This window comes from Chiloscyllium plagiosum, unplaced genomic scaffold (genome assembly GCF_037043375.1).
Source record: "Chiloscyllium plagiosum isolate Xiang-an unplaced genomic scaffold, Cpla_swu_hap1 HiC_scaffold_14, whole genome shotgun sequence".
In the NCBI taxonomy this organism is placed as follows: Eukaryota; Metazoa; Chordata; class Chondrichthyes; order Orectolobiformes; family Hemiscylliidae; genus Chiloscyllium; species Chiloscyllium plagiosum.
In genome coordinates this window covers 80041166-80056517 of record NW_028270152.1, presented here as the reverse complement: position 1 = coordinate 80056517, position 15352 = coordinate 80041166, and the positions used below count along the sequence as shown (strand labels likewise).

General features: G+C 41.5%; 1 protein-coding gene across 2 annotated transcripts in view; it reads left to right on the top strand.

The window, feature by feature from the left end:
* efcab12 (EF-hand calcium binding domain 12) overlaps positions 1-15352 on the top strand; it is a 61202-nt gene that overhangs the window by 7531 nt on the left and 38319 nt on the right. For both annotated transcript variants that reach the window (XM_087994560.1, XM_043708416.2), the window contains exon 3: positions 9405-9618. In XM_087994560.1, coding sequence (XP_087850686.1) covers positions 9405-9618 — 214 coding nt within the window. The remainder of the gene's footprint in view (positions 1-9404; positions 9619-15352) is intronic.

Genomic DNA, 15352 nt, shown 5'->3' with positions numbered 1-15352 from the left:
AAACATACCCACAACTACAGCAACTAATTGAATTTGCTCATAGCTTGCATTTGTGATGCTGAGGACCTTAGGCAGAAGCTGAGATGGCTCATCGACTCCATGATTTTGGCCAAAGCTTGCTGTAAATGCATCAGCTGTGTCTTTTTCACTGATGATCTGGGCTTCTTCATCATTTGTGGAGCCTCCTTCTCTGCCAGTTAATTAATTGTGCACCACGATTAATGACCGAATGTGACAAGATTATGGAACCTTGATCTGATCTAATACTTCTGGCATCATTTCGCCCTGTTTAATGGATGGTGCTGAGCTATTTGGCATGAAAGTCAAATGAAATGCCAAATAGCTAAGTCCTGTATTGCAGCACTACCAGGTTGAAATGTCATGTTGGTTAAAGTACAACACTTGATATTGGCCAAGTCTTGATGTAAGTGTTATTGGAAGTGCTCTAATTTATCATAGCCATAAAGAGACTGCCAAAGCAGCTCAGACAATGACATGGTTAAGTTAGAGCATTTCTCCTTCATCATCAGGCTGTGTTGGTTGATGTGTGACAGAAGGCTGTAATGGATAAAAAAGGCTTACAGGAGTTTTAGATGAAGATGTCAAATGACAAGTCATATTCTGAGTCTTTGAATTTGCTGCATTTGGGCAGTTATTAAATGCAGTGAGCATTACCTGTAAATGAGTGTGGAAGATGGAGGAGACACAGGCTGCAAAATAAATTACACAGAAGTTGTTCAGAGATTGTTGATTGATTTATATTTTAGTAATACAAGAAAATTAGTGAATATTGTAGAGGAGATGGACACACAGATAAATTGTCGGAACTGATACTGAAACATGACCTAAAGATAGGCTGGATGGGCTGTTCGACATGGCTGGATACCGGTTCAATAAATGAGAGAAATAATTTTTATCAAGGAGAGAAGTGTAATATTTGTGAGTGGGCTTGATACACCTGAAGATTAATCAAATTAGTTTGTATAGGTTAAACAGAAAAGCAAAAATATAACACGCTGTGTGTGTATGATGGATTCTCAAAGAGTCAGAGCAATGATGTTAATATAAAGGCAAATTGTTGAGAGGTACAGAAACAGCTAGACACGAAGAGTGGGGGAGGGGTCAACCAGTTCAATATTAACAGAGATAAATTCAGTGTGAAAGACACAGTGGCTGCAGAATTTAGTGTTCAGAATTTTTTAACCAGTCTGTAACAAAACTAACAAGAGGAAGGGTCGTTTTGAATTTCCTTTTAGGATGTAAGGGATGTCCCTAATGAAAAACAGTCAGATTTAATGTAGTTATGTAAAAGAAAATACATTTCACTTGAGTATGATCCCAGAAATCAAGCCTCTCTACTCCCAGAGTCACAACAAAAGTTCAATGATTTTTAAAAATGTAGATTCCCCCAATTTACCAGACCAAATGACTGTACTTATCAAGAATTATTATTTATTACAAATAAATAGATTCTAACTGCAGATAGACAATTATGAGTCATTGGCATACAATTCAACTCATTAAAACTCACTGTTGGAATATTTAGATTAGATTAGGTTACTTAGTGTGGAAACAGGCCACACTAAAAAGAGACCCTTCAGCCCAACAAGTCCACACCGACCTGTCGAAGCGTAACCCACCCTGACCTATTCCCCTACATTTACCCCTTCACCTAACACTACAGGCAATTTAGCATGGCCAATTCGCCTAACCTGCACATTTTTTGGATTGTGGGAGGAAACCGGACCACCCGGAGGAAACCCACTCAGACACGGGGAGAATGTGCAAACTCCACACAGTCAGTCGCCTGAGGCGGGAATTGAACCCGGGTCGCTGGCGCTGTGAGGCAACAGTACTAACCACTCTGCCACCGTGCCACCCATTGCTGTTGGCCTACTTCATATCGGAATGATGTTGTGAAACTTGAAAGGGTTCAGAAAAGATTGACAAGGATGTTGCCAGGGTTAGAGGATTTGAGCTATCGGGAGAGGCTGACCAGGCTGGGGTTGTTTTCCCTGGAGTGTCAGAGGCTGAGGGGTGAGCTTATAGAGGTTTACAAAATTATGAGGGGCATGGCTAGGATAAATAGACAAAGTCTTTTACCTGGGGTCGGGGAGTCCAGAACTAGAGGGCATAGGTTTGGGGTGGGAGGGGAAAATATAAAAGAGACCTGAGGGCAACCTTTTCACATAGAGGCTGGTACGTGTATGGGTTGGGCTGCCAGAGAAAGTGTTGGAGGCTGGTACAATTGCAACATTTAAAAGGCACCTGGATGGGTATGTGCATAGGAAGAGTTTGGAGGGACATGGGCCGGTTGCTGGCAGGTCGGACTAAATTGGATTGGGATAACTGGTCGGCATGGACGCGTGGACCGAAGGGTCTGTTTCCATCCTGTGGATCTCTATGACTCTAACTTACTTAAACTCCTCTTTTATACACACATACAGACAGACACAAACAAAACGCCTGTGTGTTAATGAGCTGAAGGGAAGATTAGACAGGTAGTGCAGTGACCTCTGGTTGCAGGATTTGCTGAAATTTTATTTGCGCTGATCAAAATGCTGCTTCTTGATCTTCCTTCTCCAGGTATTTTTACTTGTTTGCAGGAGGGACAGAGTGATTGGTTCACACTTATAAAGTATTTCACTTGTGAATTAAAAGTCACAGCTTACGATAACTGGAAAGGGAAAATAAGCTGGGTTAAACTTCAGGCTTGAGATGTTTTCTACTACAGAGCACAATGGTTTATTCCCTGCCTGATGGCCTCTGACCTAACCTTAATTTCACACAAGCTGTTCAGCTACCTTGGACTCAATTGCATAGTTGTTGGCAATATTTCATGAACAAATCAGATACTTCTTGCTGGCTTTATCGGTAGACCTTGTGGCTCTAGCTCACATGTAACTAGGCTTTCTCCCTGCTTGAACCATCAGCTTTGTAAACAGCACATAAAATGAGTTTTAGTAACTTTTTAAAAAGTGTAGCAGAGGTGGAAGTGCCTTATGTCTTGAAACACATAAAGGTGGATAAATCACCAGGACCTGAACAGATGTACCCTAGAACTCTGTGGGAAGCTAGGGAAGTGGTTGCTGCGCCTCTTGCTGAGATATTTGTATCATTGATAGTCACAGGTGAGGTGCCGGAAGACTGGAGGTTGGCTAACATGGTGCCACTGTTTAGGAAGGGTGGTAAGGACAAGCCAGGGAACTGTAGACCAGTGAGCCTGACATTGGTGGTGGGCAAGTTGTTGGAGGGAATCCCGAGGGACTGGATGTACATGTATTTGGAAAGGCGAGGACTGATTAAGGGTAGTCAACATGGCTTTGTGCGTGGGAAATCATGTCTCACAAACTTGATTGAGTTTTTTGAAGAAGTACCAAAGAGGATTGATAAGAGTAGAGCGGTTGATCTGATCTTCTTTAAGGAGTTCGATAAAGGTTCCTCATGGTAGACTGGTTAGCAAGGTTAGATCACATGGAATACAGGGAGAATTAGCCATTTGGATACAGAACTGGCTCAAAGGTAAAAGACAGGCGGTGGTGGTGGATGCTTGTTTTTCAGAGTGGAGGCCTGTGACCAGTGGAGTGCCATAAGGATCTGTGCCTCTACTTTTCATCATTTATATAAATGATTTGGATGTGAGCATAAGAGGTACAGATAGTAAGTTTGCAGATGACACCAAAATTGGAGGTGTAGTGGACAGTAAAGAAGGTTACCTCAGATTACAACAGGATCTTGATCAGATGGGCCAATGGGCTAAGAAGTGGCAGATGGAGTTTAATTCGGATAAATGTGAGGTGCTGCATTTTGGAAAAGCAAATCTTAAGAGGACTTATACACTTAATGGTAAGGCCCTAGGGAGTGTTACTGAACAAAGAGACCTTGGAGTGCAGGTTCATAGCTCCTTGAAAGTAGAGTCACAGGTAGATAGGATAGTGAAGAAGGCATTCGGTATGCTTTCCTTTATTGGTCAGAATATTGAGTACCGGAGTTGGGCGGTCATGTTGCGGTCATACAGGACATTGGTTAGGCCACTGTTGGAATATTGCGTGCAATTCTGGTCTCCTTCCTATTGCAAACATGTTGTGAAACTTGAAAGGGTTCAGAAAAGATTTACAAGGATGTTGCCAGGGTTGAGGATTTGAGCTGTAGGGAGAGGCTGAACAGGCTGGGGCTATTTTCCCTGGAGTGTCGGAGGCTGAGGGGTGACCTTATAGAGGTTTACAAAATTATGAGGGGCATGGCTAGGATAAATAGACAAAGTCTTTTCCTTGGGGTCAGAGAGTCCAGAACTAGAGGGCATAGGTTTGGGGTGAGAGGGGAAAGATATAAAATGGACTTAAGCGGCATCTTTTTCACACAGAATGTCTGGAATGGACTGCCAGAGGAGGTGCTGGTACAATTGTAACATTTAAAAGGCATCTGGATAGGTATATGAATAGGAAGGGTTTGGAGGGATATGGGGCAAGTGGGACTAGATTGGGTTGGGATTGCTGGTTGGCATGGACGGGTTGGACCGAAGGGTCTGTTTCCATGCTGTACATCTCTATGACTCGATATGCAATCCTTGGCATTTAACGCTTCCATTTGCCATTTTAGTTTTCAATTAAAGATACAAAAAAACTAAAAAGGTTTGGTTTTTACAAAAAGGACAAAGATCAAGAAGTAGTAAAAGTTCTCACCTGGGGAAAGGGCAGATTTGAATAATGTGGTTTGGCAACATGGGCTAAAAACAGCAACTTGAAGATAAATGTGTAACAGCAGTGTGAAGTACTTAAGAAATAGAGTGAGTTCAGAGCAAGTATCCTCCCACATATGTTAGAATTCAGCAGTGTTAATTAACTTGCTTACATCTTTGCTATCAAGTTCTGAAACAATTCAAAATTATAAAACTTACCGATGACAGTGGTTATACTTTGTTTAGGATAATATATATGGCACACTAACTTATTGTTACATACACATTTTCCTGTATTCTCATAAATGTGTAAGAGGCCATAATTAGTCCGGAACCATTTTAAATACACAAGTTAATATTTTTAAGTTATAATTTAAGACAAATTTCTTTTTTTGTTCAAACCATGGCTTATTGATTTTTTCCATAAGTGGCTACAGGACATGCCTTACTGCACAGCTATCAAAACCTCGAGGCCGCAACACGAAGGGCACGTCAGTGGTTAGTACTGCTGCCTCACAGCAGGATTCGATTCCTGCGTTGGGTGACTGTGTCTGTGTGGAGTTTGAACATTCTCCCTGTGTCTGCGTGAATTTTCTCCGGGTGTTCTGGTTTCCTCCCAAGTCCAGAGATATTCAAGTTAGGTGAATTGGCTCTGCTAAATTGCCCGTAGTGTCCAGAGCTGCATAGGTTAGGTGCATTAATCAGGGGAAATATTAGGTAGGGGAATGGGTCTAGATGGGTTACTCTTCGGAGTGTCGATGTGGACTTGTTGGGCCAAATGGCCTGTTTCCATACTAAGGATCCTATAAGGAGGAAGCACGTTGAAGCAGCCCCTGCCACTACTGACCGAACCCAATATGTCACCTCTGCCAGCCGATACTCCAGCCTCCGCCATAGCCAGGAGACTGTATCAACTCTTGAGGACCAGGACCCATTCTCAACTTCGGAGGACTGACAGACCATCCAAATTAACTCTTGAGAATGCACACCACCGAAACAGCAAAGGTAAAAAAGATCTGTTGATGCTGGAACAGGTGCTCAAGCTGTTGCAACGTCTTTCTACACCATCGCAGCTGCAAAAAGAAGAAAAAATGTATTTGATTCAAAAGTCAAATGAAGAAAAAAAAATTTAAAACAAGATGTGGTCAGTCACATGAGAGAATGGACGGGCCAGAAGCCTGAACATCTGGTCTGCCATCTGGTAATGTCCTTGCCATTATATCAAAACACACCTTGACCATTGCACTACATGGAACTACTCCCTGGATGTGGCCCTGATAAAGTTGCATCAATCATTATGATATATAATACTGTGAGCATCTGTCTTCTTAGGGCACTGGAAAGCCATTGGAAACAAGTTTAACATAATAATCTTCTTACTATTATTTGAGTAGTCCCCGTAGCTAGCTACTTGCTGAAGACAGATCAGATTCTCAGGATCTCTTGCCTCACACTCTGACATCCATCAGCTTATAAACATTTTGCCAAGCTTGACAGAGTGAGAGAAATAAAATAGTGTGTGAAATTCACTATAGCTAAGCCTCTGTGATTCTTCCAAACTGTTTATCATCATCTTCTTTTACCTTCTTTCTTAATGCTTTGTTTGACTTCTACATTTGATTTATTTGCTTCCTTTCAAAAGCTTCAGGGCCAGCAGATTAGATGGCCAACAGCTTGGACAATGAGGTTGCCTGTAAGAAGTATTTTAAAGGAAGTGAGTGACGTAGATATTGAGTGATTGAGAGTATTTCCATTTTTAAGGCACAGGTAATTGAAGATTGGAGGTGGGTTAAAACTATGGATGATAAGAGGCCACAGTTGGAAGATTAGAGAAATCATCAAGGTTTGTGGTGCTGAAGGAAATTAAGGGGTAGGGGAGGGCAAGGCAATGGAAGGAATAGGAATGAACATTTGAAAATCAAGATTTTCAGGTGACAGGTTATTTGGGACTGGGTATGTGTTCAAACACAGTAAACAATAATTTTGGACAGTCTCAAGTGTATGGAGGAAAGACTGTGGAACACCAGCCAAGTGTATGTTGGGACAGTCAAGTACAGAGTTAACAAAAACCTAGATGAGGGTTTCAGCAGCAGATGAGCTGAGAAAGTGGTGAATGATCTCTAGATGGATATAGACCATCTTGAGGATGGCATGAAAGTGAAGCTCATTTTGGAGTGACTTCTGAAACTAGGGGACTGAACAAAGTAATACATTGTCTGTTTGATGTTTTGGGGAGAGGTGGATTCAGAAACCTGAAGAACAATTTGGTGAACAGCCTGCAAACCATGTTAAAAACTAAAAGAATTGTGGATGCTGGAAATCAGAAATAAAAACAGAAATTGCTGGAAAGTTCAGCAAGTCTGGCAACGTCTGTGGAGAGAAATCAGAGTTAGCATTTCCGGTCCAGTGACTCTTCCTCAGACCTGTTCTGGATGCTGCAGTCTTAAATAGAACACTGACCATGAACTTTGACCTCTATTTTGATCACACCCCTTCCCTGGTGTCGTCTTTATGTGAGTTTGCTCTCAGCAGAGCTGATGTATTTTAAACTGTTCATACTTAGCATTAGCACCCCCTATGTCATTTGCTCTTGCCAACATTTCCTGATGCTCTTCCTCTGTAATAGATTACTTTTCATTCCCTTTCAGTCCAAAGAAAAGTTATGTTGGACTCAAAAGCTTTGCTCTGTTTCTCTTTCCACAGATGCTGCTTTATCTGCTGAATTTCTCCAGCACTTTCTGATTTTATTTCTCCTGGCGAATTCCTCCAGCACTGTATTTTTATTTCTAGCTTCCTAATTGTGATTTCAATTCCAGGTTTATCAAATTCAAATTCCACTAATTGCTGTGGTCCTCAAATCACTAATTGGATCTCTGCATTACTTGCCTAGTGAAATTGTCACTACTCCACCATCTTGCCATTGACACTACATAGCACTAAAAGAACAAATGGAAAGTGAATTGTAATAAACTTTAGAACTGCAGAAAACTAGCTTGTTATATAGTTAAATCATGAACTTAATCTCCCACTTTGTTCTTATCCATCTGAATGGTTGTCATAAAATAATATTTTTCACCCAATTTACTTTTACTCTCTCTGACAGGTTCTAGTGTGTAGAACTCTGATGCTGATTGATTGTATCAACATCACTTTCTCTGATCTGGGTTCAGTTGGGTCAATTCCTTGAACTAGGATAAAGTGAGGACTGCAGGTGCTGGAGATCAGAGTTGAAAAGTGTGGAGCTGGAAAAGCACAGCAGGTCAGGCAGCATCAGAGGAGCAGGAGAATCGATGTTTTGGGCATAAGTCCTTCATCAGGAATCCACATACACAAATACAGATAGTCATAGAGTCATACAGCAACAGGCCTTTTGGTTCAACTTGTTTGTGCCGATCAGAGATCCCAATTGGAGTCAAGAGTGTGGTGCTGGAAAATCACAGCAGGTCAGGCAGCATCTGAGGAGCAGGAGGATCGACGTTTCGGGCACGAGCCCTTTATCAGACTCATGCTTGAAACATCTATTCTCCTTCTCCTTGGATGCTGCCTGACCTGCTGTGATTTTCCAGCACCACACTTCTTGACTCAGTTGTTGGTCTGTCACTCTAATGCAAAATTAACCATTGTGTTGTTACCAATTAGCAGTGTTCTGTAGCTGATGATTGACTCCCTTGATTCTGGCACCAGAGAGGCAGTCTCCCACACTGCAATCATATGTGCCTTTGAATGCCGGCATCAACAACATCGTATTTGTCAACTGTCTCTTTTGCCAAGGTTAACGCAGAGATTTGGTATAATGTAAATCCTTCACAGTATCCTCCCAGGGGAAGTATAGCAACTAAAACTCCAATCCTCTTGAGTTTTCCCATACACCCAGCAGCCTTGTCTGAATCATCACCAAACTTTTCTCACTACCTCCCCCACACTGGGATCTCTGTATTGTGTGCAAGCTATTGTGGGTGGCACGGTGGCACAGTGGTTAGCACTGCAGCCTCTCAGCGCCAGAGACCCGGGTTCAATTCCCGCCTCAGGTGACTGACTGTGTGGAGTTTGCACGTTCTCCCCGTGTCTGCGTGGGTTTCCTCCGGGTGCTCCGGTTTCCTCCCACCATCCAAAGATGTGCAGGGTCAGGTGAATTGTCCATACTAAATTGCCTGTAGTGTTAGGTAAGGGGTAAATGTAGGGGTATGGGTGGGTTTCGCTTTGGCGGGTCGGTGTGGACTTGTTGGGCCGAAGGGCCTGTTTCCACACTGTAATGTAATGTAATCTAATCTAATCTAATCTAAATCTATTGAGGAGAAAAAGACCCATAATGCTTTGATTTTTTTTTTACTTTTGGACTTGTATGTGTTGCTCTCTCTTTAGAAACACATATTTAAGTTTACTATGCTTTATTTTTGCCTGTACCTTTGCCAAGTCGGCCTTTCTTTTTGATCATTCAATATGCTGAGCAGAGAATTTCAACTGGATTTTGAGGTCAACTAATTGGACCTTTTCATATAGTTGACTTCCTTGCCAAGCACCATTTCTAAGAGACGGTCAGTAATGGTCAGGTCAGTGAATAGGGCAGTTCCCTTGGAGAGACTCATGGCCGTTATTACCTGGATTGTTGGCTTTGTCAACAACGGGGCTCTCTCTGGTTTTGCTAATGTTACAGTCAATTTATTAACTGAAAGATATAATTCAATATTTGTCATTCGTTATCTCTGTTCTCTTCTGAACCTTGCAGGACAAACTGCATCACATGGATTTGATGGGAAAATGTCTGCTTGTGAGAGGAGAGAAGCGTACCATAGCCTGTCATTCACTACCGACTACAATAGCTGGAGAGATGGGAAAGGCAAACAATGTGCATAGGCAACGCTGCCTTGAGGAATATAAGAAAATCCTGAAAATGTGCCAATACTATGGCATCTCTTTTACTGAAAGAATGCTTGAGAAAGGTAACATTCAAATGTAACTCTGTGCAGCCTACTTCCCAAATCCACCAAACGCCACAATATAAACTTTCATTGTGGTCAGTTCTTGTAAATCCCAATTTAGATCCCCACTTTTCAATGAAGGGGTGGAGTTGGGAACCTGCTTTTTTGTCGTGGATCCATTATTTTACCAATACAGATAAAAATGTTGGATATAACTTGACATCTGTACAAACATGGCATACAATCATGGAATGATCATGGAGAATTTAGTAATCTTTTTTCCTCATGTCTATTCTGAACCTTAACCATCTCCTTTGTTTGAAGGCCACTCGTTGTTCAATTACTATTTGCGTATCAATTCTTGTCTTGAATTTCTTCATTTCCTTTTCAACTCGTTGACAGTTCTCTGGTGTGTTGATATCAAACTGAAATGTGACTGGTTTCTTTACTTCAAAACTTGAACTTCATGTCAGTGGTTGTAAGTAGCTCTAGGGATTGGGTCAAAAGCATAATATCATAGAGGCTGGAGATCTGAACTAAAAACAGAGAATGTTGGAGATCCTCAGCACATTTAGCAACATTTGTGGAGAGAGAAACCGATAACATTTCAAGTCCTATCTTACTGTACTGAGGAACTCAACAGAAGTGTCAAATTCAACTCTGAGCATTAATTCCATGATCATGTGTCAACTTATTGTGACTATTCCCTGACTAGTTTTAACTATTGCATTTCTACAACATGTATATTTGAGTGGAATTTGTTGATTCACTGAGTTGAGTACAGAGCTAATCTGGAATGTGATGTAGAGGTGAAAGGGTTCCGAATTCTTTAAAGTAATGTATAATACATTCCATATGCATACCATCCATGTCAGTATTTCATATGCACCACCTGCTGACTTTCTACAGCACTTTGTATTTATTTCAGATCTTCAGCATTTTTGTTTCTGTTTTATACACCCCAATAATCTTGCACTCTGCTTGGCCTCCATGTTTTGCTCCCAGATGCTTCACTATGCATGATCCCTAGCCATGCTTTTAATGCAAAGACTTCATTCCTCCGCCCTACCATTCTCCTGGACTCTTTATAAGAGATTCACTCCTAAGGGATAAAGTTACATGCAGTTGAATCAGGAAGATTTGATTCATCTTAGCTGTATAAGGAAATCCAATTGCAATCCCTTTTTGGAAGATGTTCTCAAAGGTGAATTCCTTCAGTGCATCTTGTATATGTTACGTTCACTGATGGAGTGAGTAAATGGTGAATATTGAGGGTGGTTGATGTAGTACCAATCAGACTATTTGAGTGCTGTTGGACCTACGCACATCCAGGTAGTCATAGAGTCATACAGCAACAGGCCCTTTGGGTCAACTTGTTTGTGCCGATGAGAGATCCCAATCTGAGTCAAGAGTGTGGTGCTGGAAAAGCACAGCAGGTCAGGCAGCATCCGAGGAGCAGGACAATTGATGTCAATCCTCCTGCTCCTCAGATGCTGCCTGACCTGCTGTGCTTTTCCAGCACCACACTCTTGACCCTGACTTCCAGCATCTGCAGTCCTCACCTTCTCTTAGGAAGTCTCAATATGACCTTGTCTGATTTGACAGCGTTTGACCCATATCCCTCTAAACCCTTCCAATCATATACCCATCCAGATGCCTTTTAAGTTTTGTTGTTGTTGTTTTATTATTATATAACGTTTCTGTTATTATATAACTGCCTCCACCAATCCTTTGGGCAGCTTGTTCCATAGGTGCACCGCCCTCAGTGTGAAAAAAATTACCCCTGAGGTCCTTTTTAAATCTTTCTTCTCCCTCCTTAAATCTACACCCTCTAGTTTTGGACTTCCCCACCCTAGGAAAAAGACCTTGGCTATTCACCCTTTCCATGCCTCCCATGATTTCATACACCTCTGTAAGGTCACCCCTCAGCTTCCAACACTTCAGAAAAAGAAGCCTCAACCTATTCAGTCTGTTCCTATGATTCAAACTCCCCCAGTCCTGGTAACATCCTTGTAAATCCTTGTGACTTAAAGCTCACTGGTCTAGAATTCCCTGGCTTTTTCTTACAGCTTTCCTTAAATAATGGCACCACATTAGCCAACCCCCAGCTTTCTGGAGAGTATTCTATCATACTTGTAGATTTAATTGGTATCCTCCGGTTCTTGAACCTTCCATCGTTGAGAATGGCTCCTCTTCATTGACTCGTCTAGATCCCTTACGAACCGTAACACTTCTTTTAAATCTTCTTTCAAACCCTCTTTCTTTGAAGAAGACCAATCCTGTTATTCAGTTTATCCCCTTGCCGCTGTATCCAGAGCAATTCTCATGAATTTTCTGATGCAGAATTGAACGCAGTCCTCCATTTGAAACCAAACCAATGTTTTATAAAGGCGTTTTATTCTTTCTTGGAATGTCGGCCAGAATTTGTTGTTGATTCTTAATTATTCCAGAGAGGATGGCAGTTGCCTTCTTGTATTGATGCAGAGGTGTGTTGCACATGCACCCACAGTGCTGTTCAGAAGAAAATTGAAGGATTTTTCTCCTGAAGATGCTGCAGGAAATGTAGTGTATTTCCAAGTCAGGACGGAAGTGACTTGGAGGGGAGCTTACAGATGGTAGTGTTTCCAGGTATCTTTGTCTTTCTAGATGGTGGAGCTTACAGGTTTAGAAGATGCTGCCAAAGGAAGCTTGGCAGTTGTGCATCTTGTAGATGATTTATATTGCTGCCACTGTGTGTGAAGGGGTGCAGGGAGTGAAGGTGCTTGAGCTTCTTAACTCATCCAGGTGAATGGAGAATATTCCATCACATGCCTGAGTTGTGAATGTTGGATAGGTTTTGGGATTTGGATGATGAGATACTCACTGCAGAAGTAAAAATATAGAAATTCAGAGAAGGAATAGGCCATTGAGGGGAATCTGATGGCTTAGTGACATAATTGCTTTACTGTTAATCCAGAGACCTAGATATTTTCTAGGGACTCGAATTGGAATCCCACTATGATAGATAGTGGAATTTGAATTCACTATAAATCTTAAGAGTCTAATATTGACCAATGCTGATCATCAGAAAAAACTATATGGTTCACTAAAATGCTTTATGGAAGGAAACTGCCATTGTTACCTGGTGTGGACCACATCTGACTCCAGACCTGATGTGTTTGACTCTTATTTGCCTATTAAGGAGGAACAATAAATGCTGGTCTAACAAGTAATGACCATATCCTGTGAATGATTTTTTTAAAAAAGGTTTAGCCCATTGAGCTGTTTTCTATTTGACACGATCATGGCTAATCTGTCTATCAATATCTTATTCCTGCACTGCCCCACCTTTAATCTCTAGAAATTTAATTAATTCCTGAATATATTCATTCACTTTAGCTCCACAATCCTCTTCTTTAGAGAATTCCATAGGTTCACCACCCTCTTTCTGAGTGAAGAAATTTCTCCATATCTCAGTCCAAAATCGCCTACCACATATCATGAGACCTGGTTGCTTTGGATCCCCAGCTAAAGAAAATATCACCCCTACCTCCAGTCTTTCAGCCCTGTCAGAATTGAATATTTCAATGAGATTTCCTCCTCATTCTTCTGAACATCAATTTATACAGGCCGAGTTGACCCACTCCCTCATTTGGAAGATTGACCACCACAGTTTTCAGTTAGATGAACCTTTTCTGGTACCCTCTATTGCATGTATATTTCTTGGATAAGGAGAGCAGGAGTTCGCACAATATTCCAGATGTGGTCTCTCCAAGCGCTGTACAGCTGCAGTAATACTTCCTTGTATTCAAATCCTGTTGTGGTGAGGGTCAACAAGCCATGTGGCTCCCTAAATGTTTGCAGCACCAGAATACTTGGTTTCAGTGACCTGTATACAAGGACACTTCATGTATATCCTTTGAATATCAATATTTCCCAATCTATCATCATTTAAGTAATATTCTATCATTCTGTTTTTCTCACCTCATTGGCCAATCTCCACACTATACTGTATCTGCCATGTATTTGCCCACTCACTCAACTTGTACCAATAACTCTTCCCATACTCTTCACCACTCTCAATCCCACCTAGAATTGTCATTTACAAACTTGAAGATATTGAACTCGTTTCCCTCATCCACATCATTGAAATATATTGTGAATAGCTGAGGCCCAAATACTGATCCCAGAGGTGCCCATGTGTCACTCCTTTCCAGTTCACTAACAACGTTTTTATTCCTCCTATTTTCTGTCAGCTAACAAATTCTCAATTCATGCCAGTGTATTACCACCAGTTTCAAGTGGATTGATTTTGAACAACAACCTCTAGCTTTATCCAAAGTGTTATGGACCAGGCTAGACCCCTTCAAAATATTTTAAGAAGGTAGCCTAGACCCTAACTTTTTCTTATTTTAAAGGCAGATGTGAAGTGGATATTCCAGGTGTGATACAGCTGGTTAAACCACTTGGCTTTAAGCAGCACAGAAAGTATTTAAACATTACAGTTGAAACATAAGCAAAAGAAAACGGAAATTAGAATATTTTATCTATTGGAAAACTTAACTGACCTTAATCAGCAACTTTGTGGGCGGCACGGTGGCACAGTGGTTAGCACTGCTGCCTCACAGCGCCAGAGACCCGGGTTCAATTCCCACCTCAGGCGACTGACTGTGTGGAGTTTGCACGTTCTCCCCGTATCTGCGTGGGTTTCCTCCGGATGCTCCGGTTTCCTCCCACATCACAAAGATGTGCAGGATCAGGTGAATTGGCCATACTAAATTGCCCGTAGTGTTAGGTAAGGGGTAAATGTAGGGGTATGGGTGGGTTTCGCTTCGGCGGGTCGGTGTGGACTTGTTGGGCCGAAGGGCTTGTTTCTACACTCTAATCTAATCTAATCTAATCTTAACTAAGGAACTGTTTCAATCCAGTAACGTCCCATAAACACACCCCTTGGCAAAAAAGGTAAATGAAACACCAATTCTTACGGGCGGAACATTTCAGAGAGAAAGTCAGTCAGGAATCATGTGCTGAAGATACAACCTTCCTGGACTGCAACATCTTGTGACTGCCACAGGTAAACCAAACTCGAAAAAACCTGAAAGGGGAGAACTAGTCACTCCCTTGCCACTGTTAAGTGAGGTTCTTTCTAGCCTCCTCGACATCTCTACCTTTACAACCTCTCTTAAAGAAACAAAATGACCTTGTTAAATGGCATTGTCACAAAAGCTTTCTAAAACTTCCAAGCTTTGAACCCCCCTCTTAACTTACAGCACTGATATGACTGGTCCAGTTCAGTTTCTGGTCAATGGTAGCCTCCAGGATGTAGCTATCAAGGGGTGATGGTTAGATTCTGTCTTCTTGGAGATGCTGTTTGCTACATATTTGGAAAAGATGTTGCACACCACTTGCCTAAATATTGTCCAGTTGTTGCTGCATGTGGACTTGGATATTTCTATATGTGGGGGATTGTGAATTATGTTGAACATTATGCAATTTATCAGGGATTAACTTCACTTTTGAATGAATGACAGGGTTCAATATCCATGGAAGCGAGCCGATTCATCCCAAAAAGCCTGTAACAGAGTTTAGCATCTACTCCATTTAACATAATAGTAGTGCCACACAACCAATGTTACCTCTACTATTTCTGGTATCTGTGAGTAGATTGACTGGCACATTGAGCAGAAGCAATTTTCTCAGTGTTATCTATTGGAGGTGTGCATTTATATTATTTTGCAGTTACAGGTGTTCCATCTACTCAAATAAATAAATTTGT